Source organism: Podarcis liolepis, assembly GCF_965112155.1.
Source record: "Podarcis liolepis genome assembly, chromosome: 5".
NCBI classification, from domain to species: domain Eukaryota; kingdom Metazoa; phylum Chordata; class Lepidosauria; order Squamata; family Lacertidae; genus Podarcis; species Podarcis liolepis.
The window spans coordinates 47,277,681-47,303,501 of record NC_139556.1 but is presented as its reverse complement, the minus strand read 5'-3'; the positions used below and the strand labels follow the sequence as shown (position 1 = coordinate 47,303,501).

Genomic DNA, 25,821 nt, shown 5'->3' with positions numbered 1-25,821 from the left:
GACGTTTTTGGACACATCAGGGGCTGATGGGAGTTGTAGTTCAGACATCAGTTTGGGGAAGGTTGTATCAAAGCATTCATGAAAAAGTGGATTTTGAGGAGGGATTAGAGTAGGTAACACAAGTTACATAGACAGTTCACACAAAAGGGCTAGCAGGGCAGAAAATGTGTAAATAGGTATAAAATTCAGCTATGCCAGTCTGATCCAATATTTATTTATAGTTTTTTTCAGTATCTATAACAGAGTTTTCAGGGTAGCTCCTAACAAAAAATAAATAAAACAAATTTAAAATTCGGAAGCAAAAAAAGTGCAAAGACAACAACAAAAAATCCACTCTGATTGGAAAGAATAAATTCAGTTTAAAACTAAGACCCCTCCCAATTTTTTTTGCCTAGTAATGAAACAACCCCCCAAGATTAGATGCCGAGTGAGCCTCTGTGGAGAAGGCATTGCACAGAGGAGGTGTCCACCTGCCCCCAAAGGCCCCCACTTCTGTAGCTACTTATTGCATTTCATTAGATGGAGGCATTCAGTAGGGCCTCTAAATGTTGAGATACATACTATCTTAATCAAAAATTATGAGATAAGCAGATTGCCTTCAAATATGAATTCTGCTTTGTATGGCTCTGTGGTAGCCTTAATCAGCAAGGAATTTCATGAAAGCAAGTGCATGGAATTCCGTGCAGGTGATGGAATGACGCACACTGTCCTTCCTTTCCGTGGCCAGTGTAAAAACAAGTGGCCTGCCAGACTATGGCAGGCTACTGAGCTTTGTGTACTTTTGTAGAAGAAAGTAAGAATTTGTGAACTTAATTTGCTCACTACTGACTGCTGAAAAATACCCTGTATTCTTTCAAAATAATAACCTTCCAACTTTTTATGGAAGAAGCGGGGTATACAAAGTACTGCCAGGAAGTGTCTCCCCTCCGTTGTGGAAGATGTATTTTTTCTTGTTTATACAAGACAGAACTCAATGTAGTATACTGCTATCCAAAGTTCTCAAACACCCATGGTAAAAATAATGTTCATTGCCATCTTTCTCCCTTACTGTACTATACACAAAGACAAAGATTTCTGATGGATTTATTTTTTAAAGAAAATTGTCATGAATAGAACATTTCCTTCTTCATTTAACAACAAGAATGCCCTTTCTTGGATTTATTAAATGCTACAAAGATGTTTAGCAGGTGTTTGAGAGACTGGGAACTTAAGACATGGGTGTCTAATATTGAATACCTGATTGATCTATTTCTTAGGATGGTAAAACATGTCAGAACACTGTGGCAAATGCATGTAATGTGTGTATATAATAGTGAAATGCTAGACTTGCAAATAGTGTTCAGTTAGATATGGCAAATAGTTGACCAGGAAAAGAAGGTTCCATTTTTTGCTGCCAGTAAGATAAAAGGCATACTATTTATAGTGCTTATTTAAAGATTAAAAAACAATGAATTATACTTGTCTTTGAATACATGGTTCTTGTTTTGGCCCAAATCAAATAGCTCATTAATTATCTTTGCAATTTTGCATCTTGCATTGCAGCATGTCCTGAAAAGGAGACTCCGTTGATTTTTAAGTTTGCCTTTTTACAATTTTGTTATAGTGGTTTCAAGATGTTGTTTCCCATGATTTATTTTTAGAAATTTTATGTCAGTCACTCTAGCATTTATTTAATTAGTATGCGACAAGTTGTTTCCCTCGGGATGCCTTTTGTAAGGTACCATATGAGAGGAATAGATTCTGCACAATTTTTGTCTTTTGTTTTTCTAATGTGGAAAACATGATTGTGGTCTATCATAATAACAAATGTATGTTTATATTTCCCATGTGTGGCTGATACCTTAAGGCATTTGCTAGCCTCTAACATACGAGGTTCCTGTGGTGCAGAAAAGGTATACCAAGGCCAAAGTGGCCACCCTGATGCCTTCCTTAATTAAATATTATTTTAAATTTGCTGCTCATTAATAAAATTCTCTAGGTGGCTTTCAAAAAACCTCCATCCTACAATATTTAAAATAAAATATAGTAATTGGAACAACAACAACAGAACAGGTTAAACTTTCCTAGTGGAAGCAGAAAAAAAGTTTGCAGCTCAGTTTAAAGCCACACTAAAAGAGCGAGAGCATAAGCTTTATTTAACACCAAGAAAACAACAAAAGGAGGACTTTTTCTGCTGGAACTCACCAGAATTCAGTTCCGGCACCTCTTATGTGGACACCATTGCCATTATACAGAGACAAAGGAAGGTGCTTGTTGTGAATTCCAGCACCTCTTTGTCTAGAAAAATAGCACTGATTACGTAGACCTGTAGTTTATTTTAAAACACAGGTTTAGAAGGCCTGAGTAAATTAAAAGGCACTCACACTTGGGGCCAAAAGACCATAAAAAGGTGCCTGAGGAGACTATACCAATACTGGTGTGCCACAGCTGAGAAGCCCCTCTCTTTTGTAGCCACCTGCTTCACTTCACCTGGATCCAAACAGGATCTCAATGTTTCGGGCTGTGTAGGCTAAAGCTTGTAATTCACATTAAGCCTGGAAAATGACAGGGAGGCAGTGTGGCAGGTTAAGTACCTAGTTCTTAGCCTTGTGGCTCTATTTTAAACAAATTGCAGTTTCTGAGTCACTCTTTAAAAAGGCAGCCACACGTGCAACTCATTGCAGTAGTCTGAAGGTGTGGTTACCTGAATGTAAACAGCTCTGGCCAAGCTATCTCCATCCAGGTATAGCCATACTTTATATATTGGCTAAAACTGGTGAAAGGTACTTTCCACACAGACCTCTTGAACCTCTTATGATAATTTTGCATCTAGAAGTATCCCTAAGCTGTGAATTTACTAAGCTTTTTTTGAGGCGTGGGGAATCCTTTTCAGAGCAGACTGTTTGCCCTTCACGTGTGGCCCTCAATCCCTATTTTGGAACCCCTCAACGACATCTGAAACCCCCCCCCCATCCTCATCTCATGCTGTCTTTCCAAAGCTGGGTAAGTTAGGTGCTGGGTTTGGGGGAGGAGGTGTGAAGGCTCTAACAGGATCCTAGAGTTCTTCCATCTCCTTTCCAAAGCCTAGTCTACACTTTTCCAGCTTTGGGAAGGAGAAGGGAGGGCTCTTGTACCCTTTCAGAGCCTTGTGCCTCCTTCCCAAAGCCCAGTGCCTTACTTAGCCCGCTGTGGGAAGGCAGCACAAGGGCTGTGGGGAGGCATAAAATTTTGGCCTTCCTGCCCCCGTATGACAAGGCAGTGTGCTGTCTAAGGGTTCCATGTTGAACTACTCTTGGGGCCCATCTGGTATGAAAAGTTGGGCTGCCTTGACCAGGATGGACAAATCATCTACCAATAGTGCTTCCACCTTATCAGGATTGCGTCTCAGTTTGTTAATCCAATCAGTTACCATGCTAATGCTCTGATTCAGGGCATCCACAGCCTCACCTGCTTCTGATTATTGCAAACTGGTCACACTTCAGCCCAGATTGCTCAACCTCTTTTCTCAGTGGTTTTGTGTAGATGTTAAACAGCACAGGGGCTCCAAGAAGCACAGTTGTGAAGGCATTGAGCAGTATTTCTGCAGTACCAACTTATGGAATTGGTCCTCTCAGTAGAAATGGAAAATCCCTCTTATGCCTAGCTGGGTGAGCCTAACTAGAAGAATATAAGAGTGATGGTATTGAAAGTCATGGAGAGAGTTACACTTTAGCCATCTGTCTTCTAACTGCTTGGACCGAGCCAACCATACATTTCCTGCTAGATTTAATAAGCCATGACTGGCAAGGGTCAAATACACAAGTGTTATTCTGGGCATGAGTCATGACCAAGCATTGTCCATGTCCTCATGTTTCAGTAACTGAAATCCATCCAAGCAGGCTGGACCAGATGGAACTCTGAACACCTCTACTACTGACATAATTGTAAAGTTTAAGTCATGATGGATGCGAGAAACTTTACATTCAGAGTGTCCTGCAAACATGTGATAGTGAGTTCCTGAGGATTCACCACATCTCCCAGGCCAGATTTCAAAAAGGCCCTGCACTCTTTGGGAAATCTAGATAACATTGAGAAGATGCAGCTATAGGAGGGAAAAGTTTGTTCACATCCATCGTTGCAACGAAGTAGGCTCTCACTTGTGTTCAGTTGGATTCATCTTAAGTTTCCTTCCCCTGGTGTGCCAACTGTCTTTCAGCTTGTTTCATTGCGCTCAGATGTGTAACAAGGAGTTGCATAGGCTGTACCTAAAGCGAGAGACTGGTTGCATCAGTTGAGTGAGTCATCACCTTATTCCAGAGAACAGCTAGGGCTTCAGTAGGAATGCCCGCCAAATCAGCTGGAAAAGCCCCCAGAAACAGTCTCTGGGGTGAATCGTTGTTAAAGGTACCCCACAGTTGCTGAGGGGTAAAGCCCCTGCAAGATAGTCTCAGCACCAAACATCCTTGGGAATCTCCAGAACCAAATATGAGACCATCTTCATCAGTTCAGAAAGGTAGCAGGGTGGATGATACGCCAACAGAACCCCCAGTCTGGCCCAGGAGTCCAACAGAAGATAAAAATACTCCAAATTAGTACAGTGGTGTCTCGCAAGACGAAAATAATCTGTTCCGCGAGTCTCTTCGTCTAGCGGTTTTTTTGTCTTGCGAAGCAACCCTATTAGCGGATTAGCGCTATTAGCGGTTTAGCGGCTATTAAAGGCTTAGCGGCTTGGCGGCTTAGAAAAAGGGGGGGAGCGGAAAAAATCGCAAGACTCGCAAGACGTTTTCGTCTTGCGAAGCAAGCCCATAGGGAAATTCGTCTTGCAAAGCGCATCGAAAAACGGAAAACCCTTTCGTCTTGCGAGGCATTCGTCTTGCGGGGCACCACTGTACCAAATAGGACAGCAGAACTGGAGAAAAAATGGTGCCTCCACGAGGCATTTTGAAATCCTTGCTATAACTTGGAAGTTCAGGTGGATGTGGGCAGTATGTATGTATTGGTGCTCTCCTGCCAGCTGAAGATGACACAAAATCCCTCCTAATGTACTTCTGGCAGGCAGCATCTTGAAGAAAGCTGTAGAGACTATATTAATTTTTTATACATCTGCTGCTCTGTTTCTTGGCCTGTCAACCTGCTGCTTTGACTTCTGCATTTGTGCCAAGCCCAACATAGTCAGAAGAGAAGTCTGCCCCCCCCAAGCCATTTTACCAGTCAAATGTTGAGAGCATGGAGTAGGCTGCTCCTGCTGGCCAAAAATCACATCACCACCCTTAAAAATACAGTCTGTTACTTTGTCTCCAGATGGTCTGGCTGTTGCTGCAGTCCTTCTGGCTGTTCCTAGCTTTGAAGTCTACTGCTTCACTATCTTGCCCATCATGATAGATGGAGTGAAAAAACCATGCCGTGTCACACACTCTAGGCAATGAGGCAATAGCCCTTTGGCTGACACTGGCCTCTTGTTACCTGCAGAGGGTAGAGAAAACAGACTCAGCCAATCAGAAGCCTCAGTTTTAATGAAAATCTAGTAGTGGATTTATACTATAATCTGTGTATCTTTTAGCCTTGATTGCCATGCTCACTGGACAGCAGCGGGGGCACAGTTAAAGTTCACTGTTAAAGGCTCTTCATATCTTGTGAGAGGGTGCTGCCCTATGACTACTGAATTTTGCAGGCTGCTTCTGTAAAAAGCTGTGGAAGAAAATTCCCTTTCCCTTTTTAATCACTATTGTTCTGATTTTAAAAATCTAAAGCATCAGTTTTGTATTCTCTCCAGAGTTTTCTTTTAGGCTTGAGGGTATTAGAGAGCTCTTTCATCTTGATGGCCTTATGGGGAAAATGTAAGGTACATTTTTAAAAGCAATACAGAGCAGTCAAATCAAAACTCTCAGGCTCTAGTGGCTAGTGATGTTAAATTCTCAAAAATAATCTTTTGGTGGAGAGAATATTCTCACCTCATATCACTACTGGTGGCACACCATATTCCCTGGGATATGTTCCTATTCTGCAGTTATGAAATAAGGACAGGAGCCCTGTGAATGAAGCATGTGCCTTTTTCCTAAGTAAGCCCACTTACATTGTGATAATTGCATGAAAGGGCCCTCAATTATTTTTTGATAATTGCATTCCAATCTAGGTAACCAGTCCTCTTCCTCAACTCTCCTACTTTATCTACTTGCATCACCAGGATGGCATGAACAGTAGAGTTGAGCAAACTACAAAGGAGCTGATATGTACCCTAGATAAACAAGATATTTGCCTGAGGCTGATAGAATGTGATAGTGTTTTCTGGAGGAAGGTGACTTAAATTATCTGTTTCAAGTTCATTTGGATTCTTATTATTTGATGAATTGATCGGAGCTATTCAACCAGTGTTCTTGTTAACTTTGCTTGTGTGCAGCATTTACAAATGGTTAATTTCCTTTTCTTTGGTATAACTTTTAGATTGGCCAAACCAAAAATTTTCTGCTGCTAACAACACATGATAAAAGATTGAAATGTCTGATCAACATTCTTAATGTTTCAGCTTTGTGGTTGGCTGTGAATTTCCAGACTGAGTATCCTAACCTAAGCCTGCACAATGTGTGGCTTGCTAAGTTGAACACAGCCAGACATTTTTTGAAACCTGATGGTTACTTAATAAGCTTCCGTTTTGTGTAGCCAAGCAAGAAAACCAGGAGAAGACTATCAAGTTCCAAGCAAACTACCAGATCTACTTGGTGGACGTGGGTTACAGGTTGTCTAGGCATGTCAGGACGTCAATTAATGTGTAATATTGGTGGTATGAGGTCTCCATACCACATGTTACATACGTATGTGGCCTACTTTGAACAAGAGATGCAGCAGTGGGAGAGAAAAACTGGAAGTTGGAAATCCTAGGTGGGGAAAAGGGTTGAGTGGCTTCTTCCACATTACTTCTTTGCACTTTAAACAGCTTTTCTAGTTATTCACATCTGTGTGTGTAACATACAATTCTGGCTTGGATCAGATTCTTTTGAACACAAATACTGTATTCTGATCATAATCCCCAATATTTGTCCTGGTATGGTCTCTTCTTATGTTGCTTGTTGTCAGCAGTGAAATCTGTAATGGAAGCATTTGACAACTGTTCCTTTCATCTGCTATGGGGAAGAAAGGTGAAAAGAGATTATTTGGCAGAGTATGTATGTGTAACATTAATTCTTGCCTAAGAGAATCCAGAAACCACATGTTCCCTTAGAATTGTCTGTCTGGGAATGCAGCTTTCATTAAAAGCATTTTACTGCTGCTTTTGAGAAATATGCTTGCCTGTAGAAAGTGTTTATAAGTGTTTATAATCCCACCCCCCAGAATACTTCTCAGGTCATAGCCTTCAGACCAATCATCTCTCTTAATGGTGTCAGAAATTTTATCAAGTGGTAATCTTAGGCTGTATATCATAACATCATGTATATTATGATGTAATTGTTATCTTAATATTACATTATTTGATCTAAATAATATTTAAGGATGTGGCATCCCAGATCTGTAAAATAATTTGTGGATAATCTTCTTAGTTTCATAGATGTAGGTGTCTTGTTCCATTTGGGGGCAGGACGGCAACACTTTTTATTTATTGTTTTGTTAAGCATGCACTAATACACAATTCACATAAATGACACATTGTTAATATCAAATTTTTAAGTGAAATTGTTAACACGTGTTTAATTTGGTGTTTACAGTAAAAATATTGGTACCAAACTTCAGTTTTCAAAACCACCCTACCTACTCTTTATTGTTAAACTCCTTAGCATATTGTCTATCCTTAACATATACTTCAAGGATTCAAAGCACATACATTTCAGTAATCCTTGAGTGTCAGCCAAGCACAAAAAATGGCACCCAGACTTTTTGAAGTGCTCACAAATGGAGAATCTTTAGGTGCAAAATGCACCTGGCATTTCTCACTCTCACTGGCAATCTCACTCTCACTGAGGAGGACCCACCATTTGGCTTCCACAAACAGTAGCAATCTAAGCAACAAACAAAGGTATTTATATCCTTTCATAGATCTGTAGGCTGGATGTCCAACAGTTGGCAGCACTCATATCCCATCACTCTTCCCAGTGCTTCTGCTATATATTGCTCAGCAATACCCAGGCTAGTAGAGGTACCAAAAGTGGGGAATGAGGTGCGCAGAAGGAATCACTTACTTCTCCCCTATCCCATGCTTGCATTACCTGGTCTGAGAATCAGTCAGGTATCCTCTCCATCAACCTCTCTGTTGGCTTTTTTTTTTTTAAAGACCAATTTTATTTTGTCCTGTCAGGCTCTCAGAGCTCACTCTAGTGCTAGGACGTTAGGCAGGGACCATAGTCAGAGGGGGAAGTGGGGCTGTGCTCTCTGTGTTGCTCCTGGCTGCCCCAAGGGTCCTTGGAGGTGAGGGCTCATGGGCCAACTTTAATTGAGAGCTGACACACCAGCCATACCTGCAGAATGGTGACAGTGGCAGAAGGAGTGACTTATGCTGTTAGCTAGTTACCCGGTTCCCTAACTGATGGGCTGGGCATGTTTAGCACATGTCTGCACATAAGCTTTCAGTAATATTGGGATTCCCTTTCATTCAGTGCCAATATTATTTGAAAGCTATGAGCAATAAACTTGTGGCCTGCTGTAATCCTCTTAAGCACTGGCCTCCATCTTTCAAGCCCCAGCTCTGCTCCACTCCCAGGTGCAGGCACAACTGGTTTTGTAAGCCCCATTGAGGACTTTTCTCAAAAGGTGGGTTATAAATCTCTTGAATATGTTAGTTGTTCTTGAGTAAATGTGTGTACAAAAATACTAAATTCAGATTCCTTTTTGGTTTTTAGGCACAGTCCAGCCCTTATGCACCTGTGTGTCCTGGCCCCCATGATAGACAGGCCCATGGGGAGGAGCAAGGGGCACTTAAGGGTAAGAAGGGGGGTCCTTATAGCCCCTACAAAGTCTCCGGTACTTACTAAGCTGGGAGGGAGGAATAACCAGTTGTGCTGGCATTTCTTTGTACCTTGGATCCAATGTTTTGTGCCCAGAGAGTCATTCTCCCTTTTGGCCTGGTGAGTAAAGGAGGCTATGGTACAGAATGCCACAAAATCAATGTTTCTAAGAACTGACATGCAAACAAATTAAAAAGAAAAACTTTGAATATAATTTGTGACAATTGCAACCTACTGATAGCACTCTATTGTGGATTTCTTGGTATGAAACGGAGTGCCCATTCTACAAAAGTAGAGTATCATTATGTAGGCTTAGAACATGAAATACATTTCAATCATGCTTTCTGCAGCTACATTTACATCTGCTTCACATCTGACATCACATCTGATGACAGGTGTGCGTGGTTTTGGGAAAATAGCCTTGAGGGGGAAATGGGGAGGCCTAGTAGGTTAAATATGGCCGATGGGCCAGAGATTCCCCATTCTAGGGTTAGGGGCACTTGCCTCATTATTATTATCACATGAATTTGTTGATTTCTCTTAAGCAGAGGTCTGTGTGCTAAGTAAAGGATATAGCTTGATAAATACCTGCAGAAAGATACTGTTTTATAGAATGCAGTGTAAAAATCTGATTGCTGCAAGTTTGATCACTTTTACTTTAGGCTATGAAATGTTAACATAAAAGTGTAGGATTGAATTTTACACAGTGCTTTTACTGTATAGCTTTTCCTTGCTGGCTGGAAACCAAAGAGGTTGGGGATTTAAAAAATAATAATCTAGTTCCTATTTTATAGTTTTCAGAAGCAATTTCTCTGGAACAGAGATTATAAAGCTAAACATGCTTGGAATAGCTTAGACGGCTTCAATATGGAAAATACGTTGTATGCTGCCACTTCTCTTACTGTAAAGAGTATTGTTTCATTTCCCTAGTTAATCTTCCTAAGATTCAAAAAGATTGAGTATATAGTTATTTCCTAGGGTATGTAGTTATTTCCCAGAGAATGAACACTACTTCTTTCTGTGGTCTAGTTTGGATCATCTCCCGTTTCTTCCTTCTTGGTGTGTTGTAACAAGCCAGAAATTCCCCTGGAATTAATCCGAAGTCCCTATGTTTTCCATCACTGAAACAAGGCAGGATTTTAAACCATTATTTGCAGTTGGTTTAATATCCTAGTTTGTTCTAAACCTAGTAACCATAGTTTCCTGGTTTGGATCTAACTGAAAAGGAAGGTTAATTAAACACTTCCCAGCTTACCACAGTGTGTGGAGGAGAAAGGGGACTATGAGCACAAGTTTTGTTCCCCTTTGGGGCTTATTGAGTCAAGATAAGATTGTCTAAACCAGGCATAGACAAACTCCGGCCCTCCAGATGTTTGGGACTAGAATTCCCATCATTCCTGATCACTGGTCCTTTTAGCTAGGGATGATGGGAATTGTAGTCCCAAACATCAGGAAGGCCGGAGTTTGCCTATGCCTGGTCTAAACATAGTAAGTTCCAGGAGCTTCCTTTTGCGTTCTGTCATCTCTTTCATCCAGAAGGAGAGGGATCCTACCAAAGATATTATCTCATTTTCTCTGAAGGGCAGTTCAGTACATATTTGCACATCCTGTCTATTGCCAAGACTCTCACAAACCTATTTCCCTTCCAGTTTGCCATGATGGTGTTGGTGGATACTGCATTCTTCAGAACAATAAGATCCCCTTTTTTCTGTACCAGGACTTCCTTGTTCCTGGAAGTCCATTTTGGGAAGATGAGGAAAGCATATAAAATGAACTCAGTTGTTTAAAATTAAGTATCCTAAATGCAATGTACCAAATGCATCCTCTCTTCAGGGGTGGCCTTGCACTCCTGATTACACGTCCTTTGTTTGCTTTATTCTGGTACATCCATATTCAGTCAAGACCCCACATTAATGAAGTTATCCATGGCAGGCATCCACTTAGCACTTTTGAAGTGGTTATTAAATGGTACCTCTTAGTCATTGCAATTTGCACTTGCATGGGATCTTAGTTCTGTTGAGCCATCATAGTCCCTCCTTCAGATGGCTTGTGATGTTTTGTATTCAGCTTATGGCATTTGACAGAGTAGTTATTTTGTGTGATTTTTGGCTAGCTTATGGTGAATTTCTCAGGTAACACCCTTCCTGAAACAAAGGCGTGTCCTACTCAAAGTGATGTTATTAAGTTTATATGAACTGACTGGACTTGCTAAAACAAATTATCCATATCTCTCCCCACTTGTGTCCAATATAATAGCAGTTTCCTCATTCACCTTGAGAGCCAATGTCTTATAATGGTTAGTGTCAAGACCAGGACTGAGGAGAAGTACGTTCAAATCCCTACTCAGCCATGGAGCTCAGAAATTCTTGACTTAGCCTACCTCACAGGGCTGTTGTGAAGAAAAATGAAGTGGGGAGGAGCACTTGTATGCCGCCCTGAGTTTCTTGGAGCATAAAAATAATAATGCAGTAGTTTGTATACAGCCACAGGGAAGACTTCAGCGAGTTCTGTAGCTTCATATTGAAGCCAACCATGTTCAAGCTGCATCCTGCCTAACTTCTGTAATGTGTCTTTGGCAGATCTGTCACTGGAACTCTGGCACATTTGATCTGGTGCCCAATGAGAAAATTTTGCCAAACAGCCCTAAGGTCATTTTAGAAGGGCTCCATTTGTGTGATTTTTTGATAGTGTAATTAAATAGGGTTATAAGTGAGAACCAAATCTCATTAGTAATGTTTGAAGTCCTTCCACAGAGGCCCTGTGAATATAAGCAATTGATTCATCCCTTCTCTTGAACTACCGTGCTGTAGACAAAAAGTTGCATGTACTTGATCTGCATACTCTCCTCCATGGACATGTACTGTATAGGTTTCTACCTTCATGTGAACTGTGGCAAAAATACTATGTACTGCTGTGAGCATACATTATCAGTTAGTGTGACTGGCAAGGCACAGAGCTCCACTGATGGCAACCAAATTCAAGGCCCTTCCCCAACTTAGGATCTCGATGTATGGTAAGGAAATGGTACAATAAATGGTAACTTGATTAAGAATGAACTGTCATTATCTTAAGTAATATTAGAGATTTTAACTTTATGACCCATCTTCCATGTCTCTAGGGGTTGTAGAAGGTGACTTAGCTGCTATTGAAGCATACAAGTCGTCAGGAGGAGATATTGCACGCCAGCTTTCTGCAGATGAAGTACGCTTGTTAAATCGCCCTTCCGCTTTTGATGTGGGATACACACTTGTTCATCTTGCTATACGTTTTCAAAGACAAGATATGCTAGCAATTCTGCTTACAGAGGTGAGTTTTCACTTTTGCTGGTATGTGTGCTTATGGGAGTCTCTGCATCTGGTTCCAGAGACAACTGAAGCATCAGCAGGGAATTTAATGAGAGTAGTGCTGAAGCCTTGGTGGTCAGTTTGATCCTTCTTGGTGAGGTATACCAGAGAGGTATATGAATAAGATGAATGGTACCAATACCAATAGAGATTTTGCTGTCCCTTAGTCTTATCCTCTGTTTCCAGTTGTTGTTTGTTTTATTCAATTTATATACTATCCTTTATTAAAAGATCCCAGAGTGGTGTGCAACATTAAGAACACATTTTATGGAGCACAATAATAAAAACTATGATAATAGTCTGTGTAATAATAAAACAACAACCCTAAACCACCCCCCACCCCCGCTTTAAGAGGCCATAGATTATTTAATAGCCAAAGGCCTGGGTAAAGAGGAATGTTTTTGGCTGGTTCCTAAAGACATGTAATGCCAGGTGAGCCTCTCTGGGAAAAGCCTTCCACAGATGGGGAGCCACCACCAAAAAGCCCTGTTTGAGTTTAGGGAATGTGTGGCTCTCCAGAAGTTGTTGGACTCTTTAGTTCCCATGAGCCATAGCCTGCATTGCCAATAGTTGAGAGTGATGAGAGTTTTATTGTACTGGATTGTCCACATCTACTGGGTTATTTACTAACAGAAATTATTCACAGTGGTTGATGAGGAAACACTGATTCTTCCTGAGCAAAGCTTTGCTCTTCTGTATCTTTAACAATTCTTATTAAATTTATAACAGTATAATTCCAGAGCAACTTACAGCATCAAACAAATACATAATTAAACTTCTGTGAAAACACTAAAAATGAAACAGTATTTTCAGAGGTTAGAAGTCCTTGGGAAAGGTCTTCAACTGGCTCTAAAAAGACATCAAAGTGGTTGCTGGATGATCATTCCACAGGCATATTTACAATCAAGAAAGGTCCCCAATTTCTACCTGCCCCAGCTTAGAAGACAATGACACGCAGAGATAGGCCTCTGAAAATGACCACAGTGCACAGGCAGGTTGATGTGGTGTAGCTTTACAAGTATCAAGCCATGTAGAGCTTTTAAAAGCATTTTGAAATGTTCTCCAAAATAGATGGTGGAGTACTGGAGAAATATTCCAAGAATGTGTTATGTTCATTGGAGGAATTGCTCTGACTTTAATATTGTAGTTAACTTTCAATAAGTGAAATGAATAAATCCAAGACACTACCAGGCTAGGCAGAAAGGGACAGTGGAGCTGTGTATTTATGGACTTCTTCACACTGGACATGGTTTCTATATGGAGGTAATCTCAGTGTAGGAAATACGTTCCTTGTGAAGCAGTCCTGGATACCCTACCATGTTAGGGACTTTGATACAGCTGTAAAGTACATATTAGCTGTGTTTTATATTAGGAACACATTAATTCATGTATTCACTAGATATGGACAGAAATCAGGGCTGCTAAAACTACCTTCTTGTTTTGTTTCTGAAGGAATGATGCCAGTTAGTTATAAGACTTATCCAATGCTGGCAGCTCTTTCTAGGAACTCAATTTCAATTGATCACAGAGTAGCATTTAAGCTATGGAGGAAGTGACATACATCTCCTCAAAACCTACTTCACTCTTTGGATAGTTTTGTCCTTCCTGCAAAGAGCTCGGGTTGGTATCCATGCAGGCATCCCCTCTCACAGGGGTAGGTTAGACTACAAATGCATTACTGCCCTGTGATTACCCAGCAACCTATATGACTGAACAGGAGTCAGAAGTGAGACGCCTGTGTTCCCAAGCCCACCATTCCAGTAATGCAGAACATTAGGTCTTACTGTTACTGTCAGCTGTCCTTGGGTGGGGGATTCTCTTACGTTTTAACAGGTGTGGTCCATTTCTCTCTTAAATTAATAACATCATGAAACATCCTGTTACAGGTATCCCAACATGCAGCTAAGTGCATTCCAGCTATGGTATGCCCAGAGCTTACTGAGCAAATACGACGTGAAATTGCTGCATCTCTTCATCAGCGGAAGGGAGACTTTGCCTGCTATTTCCTAACTGACCTTGTAACATTTACATTACCTGCAGGTAATTATGAGGTGCTTCTTTTATCTGGTAACTTGTCCTTAGCAGATAAATGGGTGTATGAAATTGCCCACTTCTGACTACTTCTTATACTTCCTCAACAGAAGTGCTGTAGGTTTTGAAAAATCTTTATTCATTAAGCTTCTTGACTACACATGGAGTAAATTTCAGAGGAGAGGAAACTTCAGGAGAAAGACTGTTGTCACAGTTCCTTTATATTAACATTGAAATTACTTTGAGTCTCATTCCTGTGTTTGCATAATAAAGTACTCTTTAGGCTAAGGTTACCAGATTTTTTTCAAAGAATCCAGTTTTTTTGAAAAGAGAAAAAAAGTTATTAAAAAAAGCAATATCTTCTCTTCTGTGGGCAGTTGGCTGGGTGGCTGAGCGCTCTCGCTTCCGGCTTGATTTGGGTTGCGGGGGGAGGGGGGGTCAGCGGTTCCCCCAGTTGACGTGCAGGGCGTCCCTGGTTCCCCCTTGGCAGTGGTAGCAGCAGTCTCAGCAGCCCGGAGCCAGCCTGGTAGCGCAGTTGGCTCTGGCTGGCTTCAGGAGCTGCTCGCTGCCGTGGCACCCTCCATTTTGCCTCACTGGAAGTCCCCATATGATGTGTCTTGTGCTGTTGAACCAATCACACAACATTCATTCCCTACTAAGAAATCTATAACACTTAAAATATAAATCCGGGGACATTAAATGAAATCTGGGGGCATTCTGGGGACAGATTTTGTCCGGGGACAGATTTTTAAATTTGGGTACTGTCCCTAGGAAATGGGGACATCTGGTAACCATACTTTAGGCCTATATTATAGTCTTGGATTCAAACTGTTTTGTTAGTAAATACCTTGGTCATGGAAATATTTTAAATTCTGATAATGTACACCTGCCTGAGATCACTGTAGCTGTAAAATAACAAGAATTCTGCTGCTGACTTCATTCTACTGCTGCACAGCAAAGAAATTGCTGAGTTCTGAAGAGCATTTAGTTGCGATTGCACAATTGGTATAGTGCAAGGGTGGGCAACCTTTTGTCTGTTGAGGGATGCATACCAGCAGTGGGCAAAGCTGCAGCTAATGATGACTGGAGCCAGAGACAAAATATTTATGTCTGTGTTCCTTAGCTTACTAGGGAGATCTGCTCTGGGAAACCTAATTCTCCATAAGGGTCTTTTGGAGCAGGTGTTGAAGCCCCTTTGCTCAGCGTGAAGTAGTGCAGCTCCAACATAGAAATGAATGTGACAATAGTTCAGTCCGTATGACAGGAGCCATTGTGGCAAAAGTTGGGAGTATGTGAGTTTCTGAAAGCCCCCACAATAGCATCAGCATGTGATGGCTACAGTTCTCTGTGTCCCATTTGGCTCCATTACAGACAGACCGGAAAAAAGAGAGAGAAGAAATTGGGCTCAGAGAATGTATGCCTCAAAGGCCCTGAGGCCTCCCCGTACCCTGGGTCCCAGACTCAAAGGATAGCTACCGTATTTTTCGCTCCATAGGGCGCACCTGACCATAGGGCGCACCTAGTTTTTAGAGGAGGAAAATACAGAAAAAAATATTCTGAATCAAATGTTGCACTAAACGATTTAAAGCAGCAAAGCGGGCGGCTCCTGTCCGCTTTGCTGCTTTAAACTGAGCCTCAGAGGAGGGTAGGAAGGGGAACCATGGCTTATCTAAGTCCAGTTAATAATGCTGAGCCAGACTTATGGCCATCGAGATTAGCCTGGCCGTCTCAGTGGAAATCTGGGGAGGCTGAGGTGGACTTTCCAGTGGGCAAAGTGTGGTTGTGTCTTCCTGCCCGTCATCTATTTCCTGCCCTCTTTCCCCCCTGCACCCTGCTTCGAGGGAAGGAAGCGGAGCCATGAATCCTCTGCTCGCAACTGCAGTGGATTCCCTCCACTTTGAAGCAGGAAAGTGGGAGAGGAGCTGCTTACACAAGTGTAAGCTGCTCCCCTCCCACTTTCCTGCTTCAAAGCAATCACGGAGGAGGGAATCCGCTGCAGCCTCGAGTAGCGGAGGATCCATGGTCCCCTTCCTTCCCTCCTCCGTAGTTGCTTTGAAGCAGGAAAGTGGGAGAGGAGCTGCTTACACGAGTGTAAGCTGCTCCCCTCCCACATTGCCGCTTCAAAGGGAGCTCGGGAGGAGGGAATCTGCTGCAGCTTCCCCCACCTCCCGCAGAAGCCGTGCACTCTTTAAAGGGGCTGCGCGACTTCTCCTGGCTTTTCTGGGAGGTGGGGGAATTCCCCCACCTCGTAGAAAAGCCCGCAGGAGACGCGCAGCCTTTAAAGAGTGCGTCACTCTTGGGGGCTTTTCCCCGAGGAGGGAGAAGGGACTGATGCGGCCAGTCAGTCCCTTCTCCCTCCTGGGGAAAAGCCCGCAGGAGCGCACGAAGCTTGTGTGCGGCTCTTGGGGGCTTTTCCCGCCTCCCTCCCCCCTGCATTCGCTCCATAGGACGCACACACATTTTCCCTTGCTTTTTAGGAGGGAAAAAGTGCGTCCTATGGTGCAAAAAATACGGTAATTACTGTTTGTTTCCCTTCAGCCTGAACTCCTAACTGAGGTGACCAGATAGCTGAGAGTTGGCATCTGTATATTTCCAATGGTGCCAACATTTCAGTGAAGTATGGTTCCTTTCTCCCACCAGTTTCTGAATATTTTTGCAGAGCTTGGACTTAAAAAAAGAAAAGAAAAAGCACTCACTTGTATAACTTGAGGAAACTCTCCAGTATGTAGGGACCATTTCTGCTTTGAAACTATTTTTGTAGCAATTGTACGTGAGTAGTGACCTCATAAACACAGAATCCCTGTGTTTCTGTTACTGCAGAGAATTGCTTGATGCTAAAGATAGTATTTTAAAGAGGAAAACGGCCATAGCTTTTCTAAAAACAGAAACATTCCTTTTCTCCAACTGTACGTGTTGTACTTAATTTGTTCTGATTCACTAGATCATGTAATGTGAAACAGTCTGACTGCTCTAGTAAGTGAAAATAATTACATTTAGTGTATCACTTTTGGTAAGTGGGATGAGATAGGGAAGGAAACATGGATACTTGAAGATATAACGTAGAGCTCTAACAATTGAGAAACTTCAGTCTTCTTTCCTAATTTTGTTTTGTTTGGAAATGCCAGTGCAACACAGAACTGATAAATATATTGCATTTCCTATATTCAATTTCCTACACAGAGATGCATACCTGTGTGGGAGACGTATGAGCTTGAATGTTTTTTCCATTGAAGGCACCCTAATCAGACATACGAAGCTGCCTTAGACAAGTCAGACTACTGGTCCACCTAGCTCAATGTTCTTTACACTAGGGTTACCAGATGTCCCAGTTTCCTGGGGATGGTCCCCGGATTTGTGAATAAGTCCCCGGACAAATTCCATCCCTGGAATGTCCCCGGATTTCATCTAATGTCCCCAGGAAACGCAGCAGCGGCAGTCTCAGTAGCCCGGAGCAGTTGTCTCTGGCTGGCTTCAGGAGCTGCTCAAAGTCCCCATATGATGGGGTGCAGGGGCTCTAAGATGCAGCTTCCGTTCCGCCTCCACCTTCCCTGACCCCAGCAACTAACCTGTGAAGGGAGGCTTCATGCTGCCTATCAGAGTAGCCTCCCAACTCCTACTTGCATGGAAGCAGGAGTGGGGCGGAGATTTCTCCCTTCCCAGCTGAGGGATCCCCGCCCCCTCCTGTTTGCATGCAAGTAGGAATGGGATTGGGAATGCTCCGATGGCCTCACCGCTGCGGCTCTCAGCCCCCCTTCTCCGCCTTCCATTCCTGACCCACTGTGCACCGCTTCCCCACCACCACCACTGAAGAACCAACAACTCGGGGGCTGCCCAGGCTCATGGCGAAAGGAAATAGAAGCATCGGAGGAAGGGAAAATGTGGCGGTTGAGGTCAAGGCAGTGGCCGCCCCTCTGCCACTACCATCGCTGCAGCATCAATGTCCCGAATGTGCAGTATTTATTTATTTATTTAGCGTGTCCCCGGATTCATTGAAAAAAATCTGGTAACCTTAGTTTACACTGTCTGGCAGAGGCTCTCCAGGCTCTCCAGGGACTATCTGCAGATGCTCTACCACTGAGCTACAGCTCTCCCTGGACTCAGCTACACACATTGGCTGCCTCACTTGTATACCCAATACATGTTTTATTCTGGATGGGGAAAGCAATATGATTGCCAAGTAGATGATTATGCAGGATTGTAGCCTTAAGAACATTTAGGCATTTCAAGTTCCAATTTTAACATATCCTACACCAGTGAGGAATGTTGCAGTTGGCAACATAAAAACTTTATCATCAAAACTTGCCAGGTGACAGCAGCAATGTATAAGTTCTGTTGTGTGCCCTCCATTCAGCCCTACTCTGCTCTGGTGTCATCCAGACGTGGCATTCCTGCAAAATGCATGCCTGATGCATTTTGATAGGGGTGTGAGGAGCTCTGGGAAATACTTTTGTCAAGGTTTCTGGCATCTGGGCTGCTGCTGGAGCAGTTTACTAGGACCCATTGGAGACCCAATGAAGAAACTCTGTCCTGCAAGCCACCTCCCCACTGTAACTCCCAGGTAAGTTTCTTTATCATAGTGGAAGTGTGGCATGGTGGAAGTGCTGGACCTCATTGATCTCCTGGCATTGGGGACACAGTGGGGCCCAATGTTCTAAGTGGGCTTCGAAATGAAACCTTTTTTGACTTGTTTTTGAATGTGGGGAACATAGTTTGGTTTAGTTGAGATTGGAGCCATAATTTCATACAGAGAAGCTATAAAGTATTTCACATACTGTACTTGAGCTGGTTTGTCCTACCTCTTTCTTGGGACTAAAGGGCCGTTTCACTTGATGTGATTGTCATGTTCATATGGAATACGTGGATTCTAGAGTTCAATCATTTGTCATGCTCATTCTTGGTTTTGCAGATATTGAAGACTTGCCACCAACAGTCCAAGAGAAATTATTTGATGAAGTACTTGATAGAGATGTTCAAAAAGGTAAATATGGTATCTCTATTATGCAAGGTTTTATATTATGTTGCATTGGATATTGTATCTTGATGTTATGCATAATATTTGCTATTTTATTTTACTTATATACATGGTGAGATACTTATTGTTGCTTAATTATGTTACTTAAAGTGGAATTTATCATTATTAATATTATTAGCAGCAGCATTATGAATGGAATACAAAAATGATACATTCATGTTAAGATATGTAAACCACTTACAGATTTCTGTTGAGATGTACAGTGGTATGCAAGTTATTTTGATAGCCTGCCCTGAGAAAACTGAAGTGTCAGTTGTTCGGTTTTATGGAGTATTAATAGAAATATGAAAGTCTGTACTATGATACTCAGTTATGACTGAGTATCAGTTTGCATGCACGCCACCATAACTGCATTCACGATTATGAAAGGAACTTCATTGCTGTATTCTGCTAATCATTCTAGAATTTCAGAAGCATGTACACTAGTATCTTGAAATGCAACAGGTATTTTTGTAGGGTTTAGGATGATGAACATTGTGTTGCTTGTTATCTTCTAGAACTTGAAGAAGAATCTCCCATTATAAACTGGTCACTGGAATTGGGTACGCGTTTGGACAGTAGACTTTATGCACTTTGGAATCGGACTGCAGGGGACTGCCTGCTTGATTCAGTACTACAAGCTACATGGGGCATTTATGATAAGGACTCGGTGCTACGTAAAGCGCTTCATGACAGTTTACATGATTGTTCTCATTGGTAAGTAGAAATCAAGAACGAAAATGACCACAGCTTATTCAGATGTCTTATCTTGAAAAATGCAAGCTTCTTTGTTGTCATAGGACGGAGGAAGGAATTTGGAGGATTTCTGCTTCAGTGGCTTGGAATCTTATACAAAATTTCCTTTCTGGCATCTATGGAGAAAAGTCTGTGTTGTACCATTAAAATAGTATAATTGATCAATCAGTTCAAAATGGCTTTTGTCCAATGCAATTTATATAAAGTTGTTACTGAAGTAATCATGTCATTTTCGCTGCTTGTTGCTGTCCTCGTAAATATCTGGGCTCTGGAAAATGTCACAAACCTCTGTTGACATAGCTCCAAACCATATCACTCGCTTAACTAGAATTGCTGTGCAAAATATTTTCATTATGTGAACTTTGAATCTGGTATATTGATTACCATAGAGCTGCAGACTACAACTTCACTATGGATTGGAGGTGATTCTTTGTACAGCATGCCAAACTACTTCTCTTGAAGTGTGAACATCCTAAAATCAATAGGAGAGGAAAATTAATTGGGACTGGTTTAATCAGTTAACAGGGCATCTGGAACTGGGAAATGATTTGGGGAGGTAATAGTTTTGGGTGTTTAGTAGCTGAGACTCAGACCTCACTTTTATCTTGGTTTGTGGCCTTGGTTCTCAATCTGGTGCGGCACTGATTCCAGCCATGATCAGCCAGATCACTCTTATGAGGGCAACAGTGTGTTACTGTTTCCTTTAGCAACTCTCATGCATAGCTATACCTATTCTGACCATGGAAATTACAGTAAGTTATAATGATTAATAGAAACTTATATGGATGGAGTAGGTAGCACTGATGGAAGTTGGTGTCAGAATTGCTTCGGAGTCAGTGGCTATGCATTACCCCAGTTTGTAAAGGCATCACCTACCACTGCTATGAGTTCTACTTACCTAGGCAAGGTCTTGGATCAACAATATCTCTTCTTTCATATGTGATTACTGTCCTCCTCCTCCAGCCATACCTTCTCCCATTGAACACTGAGATAGGTAGTTCTGCTGCACTCTTCAAGATTTCTCCCACCTACCCACTCCTGGTACATTCTGCCTACAATCCACTCTCTTGAAGATGGTCACAGATGCTCAGCCAGACAAAGAACCCAGTTATAGGCCTATTACAGCCACTACACACTAAAAAAGGCACATCACAACAATTAATCTCCAGTTGAAATCCTTTCACAGGCATTCCACCCCATCTCTTACCTGGGGCATTGCAGACATACCATGTCCATTGCTTCCCACTCAGGGGATGCTAACTCCCAGGTTCCAGCAGTTGCTCACACTGGGTTATCCAATGTGAACAGGGGGGAAAAACCTTGTACTAATTCAGAATTCAGACAAGAGATGCTAAATGAGCTATGTTTGAACCAAATACTTTATATATATTTCTCAGAATTTGGCATTTATTGTCCACATTTTTTATTCAACTTCTCTCCTCCCGTAAAATACCTGGCTGAAGTAGCAAGAAAAGTATTGTGTGTTGTGTGTGAATCTGAAGAAATCCACTTTCAGCGAAAGCTTGCATAGTTCGGTACGATCTTGAATTATGAAAATGCATCTTGAGTCCTTTTATGCTATTTTTGTAGGTTCTATACCCGATGGAAAGAATGGGAGTCATGGTACTCCCAAAGCTTTGGTTTACACTTCTCACTGCGAGAAGAACAGTGGCAGGAAGACTGGGCATTTATACTTTCGCTTGCTAGTCAGGTAAGATGTGTGTGTGTGTGTGTGTGTGTGTGTGTGTGTGTGTGTGTTTGTTTGTTTTTAAAAAGCATGGGGAAGCACAGTTAAAAGTTACTTGTATTTTATGTTCACAGCTGTGGCTTTTCTATCTACCGTATTTTTCGCTCTATAGGACACACTTTTTCCCCTCCAAAAATGAAGGGGAAATGTGTGTGCGTCCTATGGAGCGAATGCAGGATCCTCGGCTTCGCCGCGAGGCACCTGACCTAGAAGCCGGAGGAGGAACAGAAGGGACTCCTTCTGTTCCTTCTCCAGCTTCGCTGAAGGGCGCTGCGCCTTCTCCCTCTCTGCGCAGCACCTCTCCTTCACAGGAGAGGTGCTGCGCAGAGAGGGAGAAGGCGCAGCGCCCCTTGAGCGGCGCGCCTGTCCAGCGAAGCCCAAGGAGGAACAGAAGGGTCTCCTCCTGTTCCTTCTCCCGCTTCGCAGTGACGCTCCTTTCCAGCGAAGCCGGAGGAGGAACAGAAGGGTCTCCTTCTGTTCCTTCTCCAGCTTCGCTGAAGGGCGCTGCGCCTTCTCCCTCTCTGCGCAGAGAGAGAAGGCGCAGCGCCCCTTCAGCGACGCGCCTGGCCTGGCTTCTGCTTTAGCCCTGCGCAGCCTCTTCGGGCAGGGGGAGCCTTCATCCCGCTGCCCTGAAGAGGCTTGGCGCGGTTATCCCAGAAGCCAGAACAGCCACACGGTATTCCAGAAGCCAGATCCCTCTTGCTGTTCTGGCTTCTGGGGTTCAGAATAAGTTTTTCTTGTTTTCCGCCTCCCAAAACTAGGTGCGCCCTACGGTCCGGTGCACCCTATGGAGCGAAAAATACGGTATTTTGTTCCTATTTGTTTGAATCTTACAGTTAGTATTTATGTGTTTCTGTTCTTGACCGACATATTCTCAGTTTAAAAGTTACTGATGGCTTGGATGTGGCAGGACCATTTCGGATTGTTTTCAATCCTGCTTGGGTATATTTTGCCAAAGTTTTTGTCTGCTGTAAGAATATGATGTTGGAATGGGTTGGCCTTTGGTCTTATCTAGTAGGACTCTACTTAAGGCCAATCTTGCTCTAGCATCTTATTTTCCACAGCGGCCAATCAAATGCCTATGGAGAGCCTAAAGGCAGGACTTGAGGGCAAGTATCTCTCTCCTGCTGTTGTTTCCCAGTGACTGAAATTCAGAGGCACAGTGCCTCTGTCCTGGAGGTATTATATATAGAAGTCAAGACCGGTAGATAATTTCATCAAGCATGCATTTCTCTTATGCACAAATTATCATTTAGCATTTTTCATTCTGAGTACTTGTACGTCACAAAATAAAACAAATGTGACATGAAGTAAAAGGCAAATGAGTAGGACCTCCAGAATAGAATCCCTTATTCTGTTTCATTGTAATTGCCACTGTGGTACTGAAGAGGCATATGAGATTTCATAATGCATTGGTCACATTTTACTATAATGTTAAAATTTCTTCTCTATTGAAAATACAGTCTTGTATAGTAATTAGTACACAGAAATTTCAGGTAAAGTGATGCTTTTGGGCAAGGCTAAAAATATAAGGGTGCCTGAAGAAACATGTCCTTGTTTGTTACTTTTACCCTCTTAGCCAGGGGTCGGCAAGGTTTACCTCGCCTGGGCTGATTCATTCCAATGGATATCCCTCTGTGGGCCAGATTGTGAGCGTGCGCGGCCGCGATTTCTGCCTCTTGCGCAGATGCCATTTTCGGCGTCTGAGCATGCGCAGATGCCATTTTCAGCACTGCGGAAGCGAGTCACCACACTATACCGGTTTAGCGCAGCACGTGGGCAGCACTGTTCAGGGGCGGCTCGTGGACCGGTTAAATGACCCTTGTGGGCCGCTTCTGGCCCATGGGCCTACCCCCGCCCTTAGCTATTGTTCCCAGAAGGCTACAGGGGAAATCTGACTAAACGTAGACAGAATTGGTAGCTGAATATTGTGGATTTATTTTGGCCCCTCCCCCATAATAATTTAAGCACCAACCCAATGATGCTTGCATATACTTACTGGATAATTATAGCTTTCAAAATGCAAACAATTCCAAAAATAATTGATATGTAATTAACATCTGAACAATGTTCATGACTTCAGTTACATGAACATTTTGCTGAAATCAAAGGCTCAGTCAATTGGTCTGTCTCATGTGATAGATATCATTTTTATTTCAAGTGTTATTCTCTTTGATGCAGCCTGGAGCAAGTTTGGAACAGACACACATTTTTGTACTTGCACATATTCTTAGAAGACCAATTATAGTTTATGGAGTAAAATATTATAAGAGTTTCCGAGGAGAAACTTTAGGATATACCCGTTTTCAAGGTAAGTGTGACTTACAATAATGTTTGTTATAGAAAGGATTGCTTACTTTCTGAGTGTTCACATTTTTCTATTTTAGATTTGACAGAGAGTACATTCAGCAGTGCTCTACCGACCTTCCTAAGAGTACTCTGCTAATGTGGCTGTTTTCAAGGGGTCCTCTTTGCCTTCTTGCCTTAAAGTGACAAAGCACTGAAAGTCCCAACAGCCTTCAGAGATCAGTTATGGAGGCTAGAGTCATTACTTGATCCTTTTCTCTCTGATGATGCTGTAGCTTCTTCCATTTTTGGGTGCTTTCTGTAATGGGAGAGAGGCAGACAGGGAAGGCATGGTATAACATGGTATTTTGCTACAGTGCCCTGCCTGCTACGAGTGTGTGCTCCACTGCAGCAGTGTGTTCACACTTGGATCCTCGGGGCTAGTCAGGCAAGAGCCTGATAACAAAGGTCTATTGTGGATCCAAATTGTGTGTGTGTAAATGCTCCTTCCCCAGTACAAGCAGTTGCAATATGAAGTCAGTCCATGTAAGTGAGTATAACTTTGGCTACAGATAGGTTGAGTGCATGATACCATAATACTTAACTGCCATACAATTTAAATGCATTGTCACCTATTTTTCTTAAGAGGACACAAAACAGGAATTATGTTAAGTGAGTGCAGGAGAGCCACTGGTCTGTCAGGAGACATGCTGAGGGCAATCTCATGTGCAAATGCACCGGGCAGAGTTTTTTTTCTATGAAAGGTTGCTATGCTACATATGTACTTGGATTACTCACTTCTATTTTTAAACCCTCTCAAGGCAGGTCACGTTCCTAGTTTAGTTGTTTTGATGAAGCATCTATGAATAACTTCTGATGTGCTAGAAGACGGGCAGGGGGAGATTCAGTTATATGTAATGAGAGGCTGTGGGGACTAGATTAATGGACACCAAGTCAAATATGGCTTCCACTTCTTCAGTTACACAGGACAGTTTGTATTTTAAGTTCATGCTCATGGGTTTATCATTGAAAAAAAGGTTGCATAGAATATTAGATTGCCTCTTGGGAGTTGTTACTGCAGCTCAAGATGCTGGCAGTCTTTTAATTGCCAACTTTAGGAAGAGAGTATTGTGTCTTATATTTTACTCTGTCATCCACAGTAAAATATATTTTATAACTACTAATTAAAATGAGTCAGCTTCCTAAATTTGAAACCAGTATCATGATGTATTAAAAGACATATTGAGATGTACATTGTAAATGTGGTTTATGTCATGCTTTCAGATTATTTCCCCTCCCATCAACATAATTAATGTGCGGTGTTCCATTGATTTAACCCCTTTCATCACTCCTTCTTTGTAGGTGTATATTTGCCTTTGTTATGGGAACAGAGTTTTTGTTGGAAAAGCCCTATTGCTCTGGGCTACACAAGGGGCCATTTCTCTGCTTTGGTTGCCATGGAGAATGATGGCTATGGCAACCGAGGTGCTGGTGCTAACTTGAACACTGATGATGATGTTACTATTACTTTTTTACCATTGGTCGACAGTGAAAGGAAGCTGCTGCACATTCACTTCCTGTCTGCTCAAGAGGTAAGAAACACTAAGCAGTTCAGTGTTCAGTGAGACGCTGCATCAGCAGAGAAGGAAAAGGGGGGGAAAAGCCTCTCTGGAGAATCTACATGGCAGAGAGCCTATAGCTGATATGTAGCAGTTGCAAAGACATTTGACAACAGATTGCAGTAGTTTGAGTAACAGG

General features: G+C 42.3%; 1 protein-coding gene across 2 annotated transcripts in view; it reads left to right on the top strand.

Annotated features, from left to right (window-relative positions):
- The window catches only part of ZRANB1 (zinc finger RANBP2-type containing 1), a 42,972-nt gene that overhangs the window by 12,924 nt on the left and 4,227 nt on the right, over window positions 1–25,821 (top strand). For both annotated transcript variants that reach the window (XM_083506165.1, XM_083506166.1), the window contains exons 4-10: window positions 12,007–12,194; window positions 14,119–14,272; window positions 19,170–19,241; window positions 19,793–19,991; window positions 21,621–21,741; window positions 23,959–24,088; window positions 25,426–25,655. In XM_083506165.1, coding sequence (XP_083362291.1) covers window positions 12,007–12,194; window positions 14,119–14,272; window positions 19,170–19,241; window positions 19,793–19,991; window positions 21,621–21,741; window positions 23,959–24,088; window positions 25,426–25,655 — 1,094 coding nt within the window. The remainder of the gene's footprint in view (window positions 1–12,006; window positions 12,195–14,118; window positions 14,273–19,169; window positions 19,242–19,792; window positions 19,992–21,620; window positions 21,742–23,958; window positions 24,089–25,425; window positions 25,656–25,821) is intronic.